At 46.9% G+C, this 16,306-nt stretch overlaps 1 protein-coding gene across 4 annotated transcripts in view; it reads right to left on the minus strand.

The window, feature by feature from the left end:
• Positions 1-1,027: 1,027 nt before the first annotated feature.
• The window catches only part of LOC112262693 (methylcytosine dioxygenase TET3-like), a 61,938-nt gene continuing 46,659 nt past the window's right edge, over positions 1,028-16,306 (minus strand). For all 4 annotated transcript variants that reach the window (XM_042331437.1, XM_042331436.1, XM_042331434.1 and 1 more), the window contains 7 exons: positions 13,721-13,814; positions 12,590-12,798; positions 11,451-11,601; positions 11,168-11,257; positions 8,673-8,810; positions 8,098-8,458; positions 1,028-7,739 (listed from right to left, as the gene is read on the minus strand). In XM_042331437.1, coding sequence (XP_042187371.1) covers positions 6,061-7,739; positions 8,098-8,458; positions 8,673-8,810; positions 11,168-11,257; positions 11,451-11,601; positions 12,590-12,798; positions 13,721-13,814 — 2,722 coding nt within the window. In that variant the 3' untranslated portion in view covers positions 1,028-6,060. The remainder of the gene's footprint in view (positions 7,740-8,097; positions 8,459-8,672; positions 8,811-11,167; positions 11,258-11,450; positions 11,602-12,589; positions 12,799-13,720; positions 13,815-16,306) is intronic.

A 16,306-nucleotide genomic window follows, 5' to 3' on the forward strand; every position in this document is an offset into this window, starting at 1 on the left:
GTGAGACTCGAAATTGAGCTCAGGTGCATCCTGTTTCCATTGATCATCCTTGATTGGGAGGTGACCAAGAACCCAAGGGTCACTCTGGCAGTGCTCTGAAGTCCCTCTGTGGAGATGGGAGAATCTTCCAGAAGGACAACCATCTCTGCAGCACTCCACCAATCAGGCCTTTATGGCCAGGATGATGCCTCTCCTCAATAAAAGGCACATGACAGCCCGCTTGGAGTTTGCTAAAAGACACCTAAAGGACTCTCAGACAAGATTCTCTGGTCTGATGAAACCAAGATTTAACTCCTTGGCCTGAATGCCAAGCGTCACGTCTGGAGTTAACCTGGCACCATCCCCACGGTAAAACATGGTGGTGGCAGCATCATGCTGTGGGGATATTTTTCAGCGGCAGGGACTGGGAGACTAGTCAGGATCAAGGGAAAGATGAATGGAGCAAGGCACAGAGAGATCCTTGAAGAAAACCTGCTCCAGAGCGCTCAGGACCTCAGACTGGAAGGTTCACCTTCCAACAGGACAACGACCATAAGTACACAGCAAGACAACGCAGGAGTGGCTTCGGGAGTCTCTGAATGTTCTTGAGTGGCCCAGCCAGAGCCCGGACTTGAGCCCGATCTAACATCTCTGGAGAGACTTGAAAATAGCTGTCCAGCAACGCTCCCCATCCAACCTGACAGAGCTTGAGAAGATCTGCAAAGAAGAATGGGAGAAACTCCCCAAATACAGGTGTGCCAAGCTTGTAACCCAAGAAGACTGGAGGCTGTAATCACTGCCAAAGGTGCTTCAACAAAGTACAGAGTGAAGGGTCTAAATACTTATGTAAATGTGATATTACATTTTTGTATTTCTTAAACGGTTTTTGCTTGTCATTATGGGGTATTGTGTGTAGATTTATGAGGGGAAAAACTATTTAATCGTTTTTAGAATAAGGCTGTAACGTAACAAAATGTGGAACAAGTCAACAGTTCTGAATAAAATCTGAATGCACTGTATATAGCAAAAATGTTGATCATAACACTAATTATTTTTAGTTTTTTTTTATTATCTCGCAACATAAAACAATATTGTGGGTTGTACCACATACATTATGTATTCACATAGTACACCATACAGCTACAAAGAGAGACTGAACAAAAACAAAGAAACAAATATTTTTTTTCATTTTTTTTTTTACATACTGCATACTTGACATGAAAAAATAGAACCATGAACAATCTTTAAACTCAAAAAGGAATGTAGCTGCCAGATGTGATGTTTTGTTTATTTGGGACAGGATATAAGCCTGAGCCCAGATTGAGTCCAGCTTGAGTCCACCCTAAACCCAGCTTGATTCCAGCTTGGAAGAGTGGGCAGATGGGGTGATCAATGAAGATCAGTACTGAGAGCAGAGTATACATCCTGATAATATTTGTGTGTGTGTGAGGGGGAGTGTGAGAGAGAGAGAGAGAGAGAGAAAGACAAAGTATGAGATAAAAATGGAAAATATGTGAAGTGTGTATAGGTAAGGAGTTAGCGAGTGTATAAGTATGTAAGTATATACGTCTATGAGGGAGAAACATGCAGGTTGGGGTTTATTGTAATAAGTCTTGCCCTGGATGCAGAATTGAGCTGTTTCCGCTAGATGGGCCAGCTGCAAAGTCAAAATTTGCTATATTGTAGTAATGTTTGAAAACAAACATTTGCTTTTTGGTCTTCAATTTAGGTAAGGGTTATTTATGCATTAGGGTTAGCAGTGTGGTTAAGGTTAGGGATAAGTTTAAAATCAGATTTTATGACTTTGTGGCTGTGCAAGCTAATGAACACCCTGCAGAGCTGCCTCCAGTACATGAGTAATCTCAATAAATGCCAACCTGTGAGAAACATAGGGGAGTTTGCTCGTTGTTCCAATATCTTAACATTCTCCCATCACCATAAAAATGTACAACATACCCAAAAGAGTCATGTATAATAGTTTCCAGCACATACACTGCACCAAGTTTTGAATTAAGATAACAGTCTGTTCACTTCAATATAATATGATTCTTCAATCCCCATACCAGTTAAAGCGAGAATAGAGTCCCTTTTCAAGTAGCTTATGTGGACATAGGATTAACAAAAGTTGTGTATGAACTGTGTGAGTAGTTCAATTCAAAAGTTTTCTTATTTTTTTATTACCTTGAACATGAATGGGAAATTCCCATTAAATCAGCACCGGAGTAGTTCCATTATTGAAACTGCAATATTCAAAGAAATAGTTTATCTTATCATTCTAAGAGCTCAGAAAAATATCAGTGATATAAATCATGTCTCTCCCCCCCCATTTTATTCCACAGTGAAGTTCGGGAGTAGCACCATAGCATTAGCCTCCCAAAAAATGTTGTACAAATGAAATATTAATATGCAGTATATATGATCAGCACCCATTATTACATAGATCATAAATATGACTGAATCATTATAACTATGTGTCGATCATGCATTGACGTTATTAAAGGGGGAGTTTGTTCTTACGGTGGGAATAGAATAGCCATATTCCCCAGGTCCCTAAATTAGTCAAAGTCCTGTTGGTCATGTCTGTGACAATCTACAACAACCAACAAAAGATATTACAAACTAAACTACCAGTTATTATCTGGTGTCTTCCATTAATACACTGTACCTTCAGTCTGGTACTACAAGTGTTAAGTTGTCATGGTTCTCCATTACTGTTACATCTTTTACTACTGTTAAAATCACTATCATTGATAATACCACATTAAAAACAAGTTACGGTGGTGACAACCTCTCACCTCAGTCTAACACAATGGACAAGACAGATTGCTGGGGCTACACCTCACCTCTGTCACTAGAGTTCTCTCATACAAGCACTTCTGACAACTTTGATTCGGCAACTGTTTGATTCTTGTGTTAAAAAACAAGAAATACTTTGTTTCTCATTGGTTCTCAGTGTGGAATGGCTAGATATCATACTCTGGCTTATAAATGGCCAGATTACTGATTACGTCAATCTTTTCTCATGAAAGAAGGGTGGCTGGTTGGTTGCTGTCAGAGGTATCGTGTAGTACAGTACTTATGAAATCAGGACAGCAGTATTGAGTATACATCTACAGACATAACAACACATTGGAAATCACTGAGTTGTTTTCTGTTACTAAAGGCTGTCTGGCAAACTGACTGGACTAAAAAGCCTGGAATCATTTATGATTTAGTCATTATCCCTCAACAGTTAAATAATCTTACCTAAATATTTTAAATATGTACATTTTTTTTTTCTCTCTTGAAAAAAATAAAAAAAAAAGTTTAAAAAAGTAAGCTTCAAGTTGTCAATAATCTGTTCTCTTTTTCTCTCAATGAAATCAAGATTAAAAGTGCTTTTATAAAATATTTTCTTCTGTATGTACAATTTCTATTAGCTATAACAAAACAAAAAAACAATAACAACAATCATCATCATCATGTAATAAATAATAAAAAAGTGGATTAAAATGAGTTTGTAGAGCACATGGGGAATCTGGACTAATATTCATCATGTTCCTCTGACCTGGTGCCTGTGTGTGTGTTTGTAGCGTTTTGCAACCGTGACCAGTCTCTCGGCAACGTTGAGGTACAGAGAGCTCTATCTCGAAAACTTCATAAGCACCAAGATTTCTCATCTCAAAAGTGAGCCCCAAGCAGGCTCTGGCTCTGACACGCAAGCAATGCAGAGGCAGCCATGATTGGTGAATAAGGATTTACTGGCTCTGTCGTGACAGTGTGTGCATAGAGAGACACTGACTTGCTCTGCTTCAAAACGAATAACAGCACCAGGCAAAAGCAGGACTCACTGACTGAGCCCTTTGTGTGTCAACATGTGTAGGGAAAGCACCAGTGTGTTTAGGAGTGCATTTCTGTCCACACACTATTCCCATCAATGTCTCCGGTTTCAGGATAAAGGGCTTGCGTGGCCCGTGCTGCCTGTGGTCATTGGAAGGACCAGACTTTGGCGGCCATGCTTCGATCGTTTAAAGCAGTAAGGCTGTATGACAGGAGCTGTGCTGGCTGGATGACAGGAGCTTTGTGTGTGTGTGTGTGTGTGTGTGTAAGTGAGAGTTGGTGTCTGTGTGTATCAGCGCACCATTTTACAGGGGTCACTGCTGCCCTCTTGTGCTTCAAATAGAAAGCTCTCACTAATCCCCACAGGAGTCATAGAACTGGAGGGATAGATCTCTCAACCAACACCTGAAGGAATCTAGTGCCTGTTGTTCTCACTCTACATCTATGCTATAAGAGCACCCTTATATTCAGCATCTAGTGCTGGTTGTTCTCACTCTACATCTATGCTATAAGAGCAGCCTTATTATCAGCATCTAGTGCCTGTTGTTCTCACTCTACATCTATGCTATAAGAGCAGCCTTATTATCAGCATCTAGTGCCTGTTGTTCTCACTCTACATCTATGCTATAAGAGCAGCCTTATTATCAGCATCTAGTGCCTGTTGTTCTCACTCTATATATATGCTATAAGAGCAGCCTTATTATCAGCATCTAGTGCCTGTTGTTCTCACTCTACATCTATGCTATAAGAGCAGCCTTATTATCAGCATCTAGTGCCTGTTGTTCTCACTCTACAATCGATGCTATAAAGAGCAGCCTTATTATCAGCATCTAGTGCCTGTTGTTCTCACTCTATATATATGCTATAAGAGCAGCCTTATATTCAGCATCTAGTGCCTGTTGTTCTCACTCTATATATATGCTATAAGAGCAGCCTTATATTCAGCATCTAGTGCCTGTTGTTCTCTCTACATCTATGCTATAAGAGCAGCCTTATTATCAGCATCTAGTGCCTGTTGTTCTCACTCTACATCTATGCTATAAGAGCAGCCTTATATTCAGCATCTAGTGCCTGTTGTTCTCTCTACATCTATGCTATAAGAGCAGCCTTATTATCAGCATCTAGTGCCTGTTGTTCTCACTCTACATCTATGCTATAAGAGCACCCTTATATTCAGCATCTAGTGCCTGTTGTTCTCACTCTACATCTATGCTATAAGAGCACCCTTATATTCAGCATCTAGTGCCTGTTGTTCTCACTCCACATCTATGCTATAAGAGCAGCCTTATTATCAGCATCTAGTGCCTGTTGTTCTCACTCTACATCTATGCTATAAGAGCAGCCTTATTATCAGCATCTAGTGCCATGAAGAAGAGATGAATGGAGAGACTGATATGATCTCTGTAAAAGGGATAAAGATCAATGAAGCACCACAGCAGTAGAGTGAGGCGGATCGGTGGGGTGAGAGTAAAAATGGAGAGAGAAGAACCCTTCTCTTCACAGCAAGGCAGACGGGACAGGAGTTGGTTTGAAAAAGGCTATGTGGGATGGTTCGGAGAAGTTTCTGTGGGTTTCTCTTCCCTCTTTTGGTCAAGACTAATGATTCAAATGTAGAACGTGTATGTCATGCTTGTTGGAAAGACAGTCTTGAAGAGCCTTGCAGTGCTGAGAACGGCCTTTCTCCAAGTACAGTTACAAACATTTCAAAAGCCAAAGGGGAAAAAAGAAAAGGGCAGATTTACAGAAATATGGGGAAAAAGCAAGACAGACCCCTCGGTAAAAAAAACACAACATAAACAAAATAATAATTAATAACAACATGAAAAAACAACCACATCAATAAACAAACAAATCAAATCAGCATCTTCATAATAATAATAATAATACCTGTAATAACAACATTGACAGTAACAATAACAATCGTAATAATATTGATAATAATAGTAATAATTAGGAGGATCATTAAAATTCTATGAAGAAGGAGAAGCAATGGAGTCCCTCCCACAGAGGAGAGAGAAAGAGCACCACAGGCAGTGTGTCTGTCTGGTCCAGGGTCGGGCCCATACTGCTGCCTGACATGAGGTAAAAAACAAACAAAACAAAACGAGGATTCAAACCAGTAGTCCCCCTCCTTCCAGCCCAGAGCACCAGAGTGAGAAAACAGAGCAGGAGGAGGATGGAGATACACAGGACTAAAGGAGGGGTTGTCTGCTCAGCCCGCTCTCCCTCCACCAGCCTGTGTGTCCGTCTGTCTGTTCATCATCACACAAAGTGGCTGTAGGGCCCAGTGAGGGTGGTAAAGGCATAGGGGGACACAGTGACCGTGGAGGTGGTGTGGTGGGTGGAGGCCAACCGTGTCGCCATCCCCATCACTGGCCCCTCCGTGGTCTGGCCAGGACCTGGGCTGGCCCCTCCTGTCGTGGCCCCCAACTTGCGTTTCTTCCCAGGTTTGATGTCCTCGTAGGGCAGCCCCAGTAGTGCTGCCTCCTGCTGCCTCTCTCTAGCCCGCTCCGCCAGCATCTTCATCTTGGCCTCCCAGAGCCACTGGCCATGGCAGGGCTGGTTCATGTTCTTGTGCTGGTAGAACACCAGGGAGATGCGGGTGGGGTGAGAGCGGTCGGGCCTCTTGAGTGGCGTGGTGGCGTGCAGCTCACGCCGGGCACACTCGATCAGGATGGAACCGTGGGCGGGTGCCACCGCCACCCCTCCGATGCTGGGGTCCAGGAAGTTATGCTCGCTGTCCGACCACTGCTCTTCCTCGTCCAGGTCGCGACCTCTCTGGCTCTCGACGTCGCTCGGGGTCTCAGCCCGGTTAGGGTCCCAGCAGGCCTCTGGGGTTGGAGACTGTGTACCTGCCATGGATCCTCCAAAAGACTTCCAGGCCTTCTCCTGGAGACCTAGAGGGGTCGAGCCCCGACTCTCTCCCGCTTTGGAGCATATCTTGTCGGGGAAGCCTCTGGCAGGGCTAGGGCAGTACCCAGCAGGAACCATGTCCATGGGCCAAGCCTTAGGCTGAGGGCTGGGAGCAGGGCTGTCCCAGTGGCGGGGGGTGCCGGGGTGTGGGGAAGGAGAGGGTGACGGGGAGGGAACAGGGGAGGCCTTGGGGGTGTTGGGGCCAGGGTAAGAGTTCCATTGCTGGGGGTATGGGGAGGGCTGTTGTGGGGGATACTGATGCTGCTGTTGGGAGTATGGAGATTGGGAAGTCTGGTGAGGTCCCTGCTGGTGGACCTGCTGCTTGTCTGAAGTGAAGGGAGCCTCCGGGGGGCATGGTGGTTGGGGGTTGCCTTCCCAGCTGCCTGGTACCATACTCTTGTTGGGCTTGTGCCCGGACCAGGGCCCTCCAGGCTGTGGGGTGGGGATGGGAGTGTCGGGACAGCTCTGGGTATTGCCCCCCTCACACACTGGCACATCCATGGGCTCCTGCTTGATGACAGGGGTCCCTCTGTGGGAGGGCTCTGAGGAGACTGAGGAGGGACGTGATTGGTTGTAGTCAGGCTGGTGGGGGTGTGGGTAAGCGTTGCATTGGTGTTGGTTGGCTGGGTCTCCATGCTGCTGCTCAGGGAGGCCTGGGCCTGAGTAGGAGTGTGCCAGCTTGGCCTGGAGGCTCTGAATGTCTGGCTTCTTGTCCACAGGGCCGGGGGAAGCATTGTGCCCTGCGTGATGCCAGGAGCTGTTACGGCCCTCGTAAGTGAGCTCACGGGGGAAAAGTGTGTTAGGGTTGGGGGGATAGTTGTAATAGCCGTAAGGCAGTGCTGAGGGTAGATTGGGGTGGTAGCCATTGACAGGACCTGGTGGAGGTGGAAGTGCAGGGGGCTGGCCATTGGAAGGGGGGCCTCCCCGTGTGTAGTAGCCAGGGTGGGAGGGGTAGACGTGGTAGGGGTATTGGCACTGGTCCACTGCCTCCTTCTTTATGGTGGGCTTCACCTCCTGCTTAGGGATCACTGTGGGGGAGAGTAGGCAGAGGAGAGAGGGGTGATAAGACATGAGATAATCACTTGCCTCGGCACAAATCTGTGGTTTTTATGGTTCACTTGGTTGGAGTTTTACTTAGAACACCAGTAGTGGGTTTGATTCCTGAATGGGCTGCATACTGTATGCTGACTAGCTATAAGTCTTAACCCCGAGGTCAGTTTGGATTAAATATACTCTCCTCCTATGACCATATTATTATCGTCATATTGTAAAGTTGGCTGGAGTTTTGTTTAAAACACCTGAGTTCTGGGTTTATTATTAGCATAAAGCTCACAACACTCATGAAGCCACTCTCCCATGTTTCTAGTAGAGTTCAGGGGTTCTCGCCTTTATTGCCATGCTGTCTGACAGGGGAGCCAGCGTGCCGGACCTCCGTCTTGATCACCGTCTTATCCGGCGTCTCCGTGGGCGTTGGCAGCTGCTGCTTGGCCTTCTTCTTCTCCGAGGCGCGGTTCTTAGCGTCCAGGCGGCGCTGGCGGCAGGACTTGGCGGGCTCAGGCAGCTTGCGGACCTCACGGCGGAAGTTGCTAAGCACCTGAATGGCGCCAGTGCGCATCTTTTGCCGCTGACCCTCCTCGCTGCCAAACTCGTCTGTGAGGGCGGCCTTGTAGAGGGGAAGTACATGGAGCTGCTCGTCCTCTGGGATCTCCCCCACTGTACGGTTGTCCTCTTTAGTCAGAGTGCACACCTTGGGGAGGGGGGAGGTTAGTGTGGGACACTCACTGTCTGTACCAATCCAAACAGTCTCTATACCACCATACGCCCCTGCCACACATTCAAACACACACAGCAGAGCATCCATTCGAAGAGAGGGAAAGAGTGAGAAAGAAGACAGACTGAAAGCTATTAAGAGAGTGACAGAGAGTGACAGAAAGAGAGAGAGGTAGGGCTGTGTGTCGTACCACAGTGCAGCCGTTGTAGAGGTTGTGCTGGTCCTTGTGAGCGTGGGCACAGAAATCCATGCAGGCGGTGACACCAGAGAAGGGCCGGCCCTCCTTCAGACCCAACCTGCAGTCTGGAGCCGTCACCTCATTCTGACACTGAGGGACAGGAGAGGGTACACAGCAAGGTAAGGATGGGAATACTCTACAGACTATGTCTAACACTCACATCATCCTTGAGTTTCTAGTGTGTACTTTTGGGGGGGAAGTATACCAAGTAATTCTCCAGTAGAGTGTAAAACTACTGAGGGACACAGGGAAGAGGATGGTCAGCATGTCAAAGGACACCATGTTACACAGACTATACATTCTGACACTGAGGGACACGGGGAAGAGGATGGTCAGCATGTCAAAGGACACCATGTCACACAGACTATACATTCTGACACTGACGGACACGGGGAAGAGGATGGTCAGCATGTCAAAGGACACCATGTTACACAGACTATACATTCTGACACTGACGGACACGGGGAAGAGGATGGTCAGCATGTCAAAGGACACCATGTTACACAGACTATACATTCTGACACTGACGGACACGGGGAAGAGGATGGTCAGCATGTCAAAGGACACCATGTCACACAGACTATACATTCTGACACTGAGGGACACGGGGAAGAGGATGGTCAGCATGTCAAAGGACACCATGTTACACAGACTATACATTCTGACACTGAGGGACACAGGGGGAGGAGGATGGTCAGCATGTCAAAGGACACCATGTTACACAGACTATACATTCTGACACTGAGGGACACAGGGGAGGAGGATGGTCAGCATGTCAAAGGACACCATGTTACACAGACTATACATTCTGACACTGACGGACACGGGGAAGAGGATGGTCAGCATGTCAAAGGACACCATGTCACACAGACTATACATTCTGACACTGAGGGACACGGGGAAGAGGATGGTCAGCATGTCAAAGGACACCATGTTACACAGACTATACATTCTGACACTGAGGGACACGGGGAAGAGGATGGTCAGCATGTCAAAGGACACCATGTTACACAGACTATACATTCTGACACTGAGGGACACAGGGGAGGAGGATGGTCAGCATGTCAAAGGACACCATGTTACACAGACTATACATTCTGACACTGAGGGACACGGGGAAGAGGATGGTCAGCATGTCAAAGGACACCATGTTACACAGACTATACATTCTGACACTGAGGGACACGGGGAAGAGGATGGTCAGCATGTCAAAGGACACCATGTCACACAGACTATACATTCTGACACTGACGGACACGGGGAAGAGGATGGTCAGCATGTCAAAGGACACCATGTTACACAGACTATACATTCTGACACTGAGGGACACGGGGAAGAGGATGGTCAGCATGTCAAAGGACACCATGTTACACAGACTATACATTCTGACACTGAGGGACACGGGGAAGAGGATGGTCAGCATGTCAAAGGACACCATGTTACACAGACTATACATTCTGACACTGAGGGACACGGGGAAGAGGATGGTCAGCATGTCAAAGGACACCATGTTACACAGACTATACATTCTGACACTGACGGACACGGGGAAGAGGATGGTCAGCATGTCAAAGGACACCATGTTACACAGACTATACATTCTGACACTGAGGGACACGGGGAAGAGGATGGTCAGCATGTCAAAGGACACCATGTTACACAGACTATACATTCTGACACTGACGGACACGGGGAAGAGGATGGTCAGCATGTCAAAGGACACCATGTTACACAGACTATACATTCTGACACTGAGGGACACGGGGAAGAGGATGGTCAGCATGTCAAAGGACACCATGTTACACAGACTATACATTCTGACACTGACGGACACGGGGAAGAGGATGGTCAGCATGTCAAAGGACACCATGTTACACAGACTATACATTCTGACACTGAGGGACACGGGAAGAGGATGGTCAGCATGTCAAAGGACACCATGTTACACAGACTATACATTCTGACACTGACGGACACGGGGAAGAGGATGGTCAGCATGTCAAAGGACACCATGTTACACAGACTATACATTCTGACACTGAGGGACACAGGGGAGGAGGATGGTCAGCATGTCAAAGGACACCATGTTACACAGACTATACATTCTGACACTGAGGGACACGGGGAAGAGGATGGTCATCATGTCAAAGGACACCATGTCACACAGACTATACATTCTGACACTGAGGGACACGGGGAAGAGGATGGTCAGCATGTCAAAGGACACCATGTTACACAGACTATACATTCTGACACTGAGGGACACAGGGGGAGGAGGATGCCATATCCAAGAGCAACCTGTTACTACACACAACATATCAAAAACTCATAGCATCCTGCAGCTTGTGTCATTTACTATTGCAGGGATAGTCTACTATTTAGAGGGCTCTGGCGCTATAACTTAACAGCTGCAGCTAGGTGAATGTGGGTGTGAAGGCAGGTGTTACCTGGTTATTGTATGCCTGTGGGGCCAGCTGCTTGTACAGGGGAGCCAACTCAGTGGCCAGATCCTGGAAGTTATCCCTGAGTTGATCCTCCTGAGACACACACACACACACAACAGGTCAGCATAACCACATCAGTAACAGTTTTATCTTGGTGTGGTGCTGTCTATTATATAGCAGTGCTGTGAAGGTGGTATCAGAGTTGTGTGTTCCACAAGCCCGTTCTCCACAATTGAGGTGCCACCAACCTCCTGTGAGATAGTCCATAGATCTCATGGTCCCTTACCTCTTGGGGGTGGTCTCCTGCCAGTCTGAACTTGCGGGGTGTTTTGCTGCGGGCGTACTTGCAGCCGTTAAAGTACATGCTCCAGGAGCAGCCGAAGGAGAAGGAAGCTCCACAACTGTCAGGGTCCTTTCCTTGGCACGCACACGTACGACTGCATGCAGGCAGGCCAGGGGCGACAGAGCACGAACACAGTCAGCACCACTCAACGAACACAGTCAGACACTGACACAGTCATCTTTATCATTCTGGAACAGATGCCTCAGTGCATTGAATATCAGTTTAAAAAAAGGATAATGAAGTGATCTGCAGTCCAGAAGTAGAACTAGAATAACATATCAACTTATTATATTATTTCAATCTACAACAGCGATTATCATGCACAGATGTTTCGGCTGAAAGCCTCCCTCAGTGTGCCATCTAAATGGCAACGCACTGCACTGTATAGCCTCCTCAAGTTTAATGCTAATTTAACAGAAGAACATGAGCATATTCAGATAAGTGCTGTCACTTATTCAGATGAGCCATGGGTCTGTGCTGTCACTTATTCAGATGAGCCATGGGTCTGTGCTGTCACTTATTCAGATGAGCCATGGGTCTGTGCTGTTACTTATTCAGATGAGCCATGGGTCTGTGCTGTTACTTATTCAGATGAGCCATGGGTCTGTGCTGTTACTTATTCAGATGAGCCATGGGTCTGTGCTGTTACTTATTCAGATGAGCCATGGGTCTGTGCTGTTACTTATTCAGATGAGCCATGGGTCTGTGCTGTTACTTATTCAGATGAGCCATGGGTCTGTGCTGTTACTTATTCAGATGAGCCATGGGTCTCTGCTGTTACTTATTCAGATGAGCCATGGGTCTGTGCTGTCACTTATTCAGATGAGCCATGGGTCTGTGCTGTTACTTATTCAGATGAGCCATGGGTCTGTGCTGTCACTTATTCAGATGAGCCATGGGTCTGTGCTGTTACTTATTCAGATGAGCCATGGGTCTGTGCTGTCACTTATTCAGATGAGCCATGGGTCTGTGCTGTTACTTATTCAGATGAGCCATGGGTCTGTGCTGTCACTTATTCAGATGAGCCATGGGTCTGTGCTGTTACTTATTCAGATGAGCCATGGGTCTGTGCTGTTACTTACTCGTCGTTGAGTCCACAACGGCGGCTGGTGGGGTTGCCGAACTTGGTGATGGTGGCGGAGAGCTCTCGGTAGAGCTTGTCGCCTAGCGCCCGTGGCACGCCCTCCCACGCCATGATAAGGATGATGATGACAGCGTTGGGACAGTGGTGACCTGGCCGGGGACGCACCAGACACAGCAACTTCTCTGTCTCACTGCCCCGACGAATCACCTGAGATGAGGAGAGGGGGAAAGAGAGAAAGGGTGAGAAAGAGAGAAAAAGAAAGAGAGAGAGAAAGGGTAAGATCGACACCGGTCTTGTCTTCCCCAGCTCCCTCCCACCTTGTCACTAACAACATGTCTTCTCCTCTACTCTCTCTATAGTGTCTGTTTTGAATCCATAAAGCCATTAGCAGGGTGTCAGAGGGAGTGACAGAGGTGGATAAACCCAACTGGGAGGGATAGGGACCAGGGAGACCCCCTGCTGGACCCCCTACTGCTTTACTGTCTGGGGGTGGGGCTGTGGTGTCTGAGGGGGTGAGGCTGCGGTGTCTGAGGGGTGATACTGTGGTGTCTGAGGGGGTAATACTGTGGTGTCTGAGGGGGTGAGGCTGTGGTGTCTGTGGGGGTGAGGCTGTGGTGCCTGTGGGGGTAAGGCTGTGGTGCCTGTGGGGGTAAGGCTGTGGTGCCTGTGGGGGTGAGGCTGTGGTGCCTGTGGGGGTGAGGCTGTGGTGCCTGTGGGGGTGAGGCTGTGGTGCCATCTACTCAACTCTTATTCATTTTTGCATGTTTTTTTTTACCTCATGGCTCTTAGTATATAGAAGAGAAAATATATTATTGTCTGGTGTCTGTTGGTATTAAAATGCACAGACAATAAAGATGCAACAAGTCTAATGAAACATTGTGTGATGATATGAACGTTTTTGGTTGCCTCCACTAGTGTTTTGTGTTAGCCCAACGAGGGCCAGTCTGTTTGTGCTACCATCCCAACCATTTACACTCATTTTCATGTTTGGCTTGACAATGACAACAGTGGAGTTGGCAAGAGCCCAAACAGATCTGGGACAAGGCTAGTGTTGTTTAGGGTGGTTAGGCTTGATTTGTTCTGTGAAAGGTATGGGTTCAGTTTGTAATGTATGGCTACTTGTACTCACCCACTTGGCAATGGGACATCCCTGAGAGCTCTTGCCTTCCCGGCCGGTATAGACCACCTTCTCAATACGGATAGCATCTCCCTTCTCTCCATACCTACACAGAGAGACAGACAGCACAGTGTGAGTGTGTGTGTCTTACTGAACACAACAGTTTAGCTGTATTGTATAGTGTTCATTATAAACTGGGTGGTTTGAGCCCTGAATGCCGATTGGCTGACAGCCGTGGTATATCAGACCGTATACCACGGGTATGACAAAACATTTATTTGTACTGCTTTAATTACATTGGTAACCAGTTTATAATAACATAAAGGCACCTCGAGGGTTTGTGGTATATGGCCAATATGCCACAGCTAAATCAAATCAAACTTTAGATTTGTCACATGCACCGAATACAACAAGTGTAGTCTTTACCGCGAAATGCTTACTTATAAGCCCTTAACCAACAGTGCAGTTCAAGAAGAGTTAAGAAAATATTTACCAATTTACCAAGTAGACTAAAATAAGAAGTAATAATAAAAAGTGACACAATAAGAATAACAAAGCTATATACAGGGGGCACTGGTAACAAGTTAGTGTGCGGGTATACAGGTTAGTTGAGGTTATTTGTACATGTAGGTGGGGGTGAAGTGACTATGCATAGATAATAAACAGCAAGTGGCAGCAGTGTACAAGGCGGGGTCAATGTAAATCGGTGGCGATTTTATTAATTGTTCAGAACAGCCCTTAGCCATGGTATATTGGCCATATAACACACCCCTGGTGCCTTTTTGCTTAATTATAAAACTTTCACATCGTGCCTAAAAACACCCCTTAGCTGTGGTATATTCACAATATATCACACCCCCTCTGTCCTTATTTCTTAATAACCAAGTAGCCTATGTGCTTCTGCAAGACCATAATGTAAGCCTTTGGTCTCCATGAGAGTTGGACGTGTCTTGTCAAACAAAGACCCTATAAGCTGGCTGACCCTGGCTGGCCAAGAGGAGTGTTCACAGAGGCTTACAGTAGCCGCCAAAGACCAACATAATCAGACCTAAATCTGACCCTAACCGTAATCCTTACTCCAACCTGAGCTGACAAGGTAGAAATCAGTCGCTCTGTTCCTGAGCAAGGCAGTTAACCCACTGTTCCCTGGGCGCCAAAGCGTGAATGTTGATTATGGAGCCCCCCCGCACCTCTGAACCAGAGGGGTTGGGTGGAAGACACATTTCAGTTGAATTTCAGTTGTACAACTGATTAGGTATCCCCCTTTCCCCTTCCCTTAAAACCTTTTAGGGTCACATAGTGTTTCTTTGTAGTCTTAAACAAATCTACTTAGAAACAAATGTATACACCTCACACACATTGTTATGGGCTTAAAAAAGAAGACATTTACCATGTCAGATATAATATATTACATTTTCAGTTTGCATCCCAATATTACACTTTATATACACTGCTCAAAAAAATAAAGGGAACACTTAAACAACACAATGTAACTCCAAGTCAATCACACTTCTGTGAAATCAAACTGTCCACTTAGGAAGCAACACTGATTGACAATAAATTTCACATGCTGTTGTGCAAATGGAATAGACAACAGGTGGAAATTATAGGCAATTAGCAAGACACCCCCAATAAAGGAGTGGTTATGGTGGCAGGTGGCAACCACAGACCACTTCTCAGTTCCTATGCTTCCTGGCTGATGTTTTGGTCACTTTTGAATGCTGGTGGTGCTTTCACTCTAGTGGTAGCATGAGACGGAGTCTACAACCCACACAAGTGGCTCAGGTAGTGCAGCTCATCCAGGATGGCACATCAATGCGAGCTGTGGCAAGAAGGTTTGCTGTGTCTGTCAGCGTAGTGTCCAGAGCATGGAGGCGCTACCAAGAGACAGGCCAGTACATCAGGAGACGTGGAGGAGGCCGTAGGAGGGCAAAAACCCAGCAGCAGGACCGCTACCTCCGCCTTTGTGCAAGGAGGAGCAGGTGGAGCACTGCCAGAGTCCTGCAAAATGACCTCCAGCAGGCCACAAATGTGCATGTGTCTGCTCAAACGTTCAGAAACAGACTCCATGAGGGTGGTATGAGGGCCCGACGTCCACAGGTGGGGGTTGTGCTTACAGCCCAACACCGTGCAGGACGTTTGGCATTTGCCAGAGAACACCAAGTTCGGCAAATTCGCCACTGGCGCCCTGTGCTCTTCACAGATGAAAGCAGGTTCACACTGAGCACATGTGACAGACGTGACAGAGTCTGGAGACGCCGTAGAGAACGTTCTGCTGCCTGCAACATCCTCCAGCATGACCGGTTTGGCGGTGGGTCAGTCATGGTGTGGGGTGGCATTTCTTTGAGGGGCCGCACAGCCCTCCATGTGCTCACCAGAGGTAGCCTGACTGCCAGTAGGTACCTAGATGAGATCCTCAGACCCCTTGTGAGACCATATGCTGGTGCGGTTGGCCCTGTGTTCCTCCTAATGCAAGACAATGCTAGACCTCATGTGGCTGGAGTGTGTCAGCAGTTCCTGCAAGAGGTAGGCATTGATGCTATGGACTGGCTCGCCGGTTCCCCAGACCTGAATCCAATTGAGCACATCTGGGACATA

This window comes from Oncorhynchus tshawytscha, linkage group LG12 (assembly GCF_018296145.1).
Source record: "Oncorhynchus tshawytscha isolate Ot180627B linkage group LG12, Otsh_v2.0, whole genome shotgun sequence".
In the NCBI taxonomy this organism is placed as follows: Eukaryota; Metazoa; Chordata; class Actinopteri; order Salmoniformes; family Salmonidae; genus Oncorhynchus; species Oncorhynchus tshawytscha.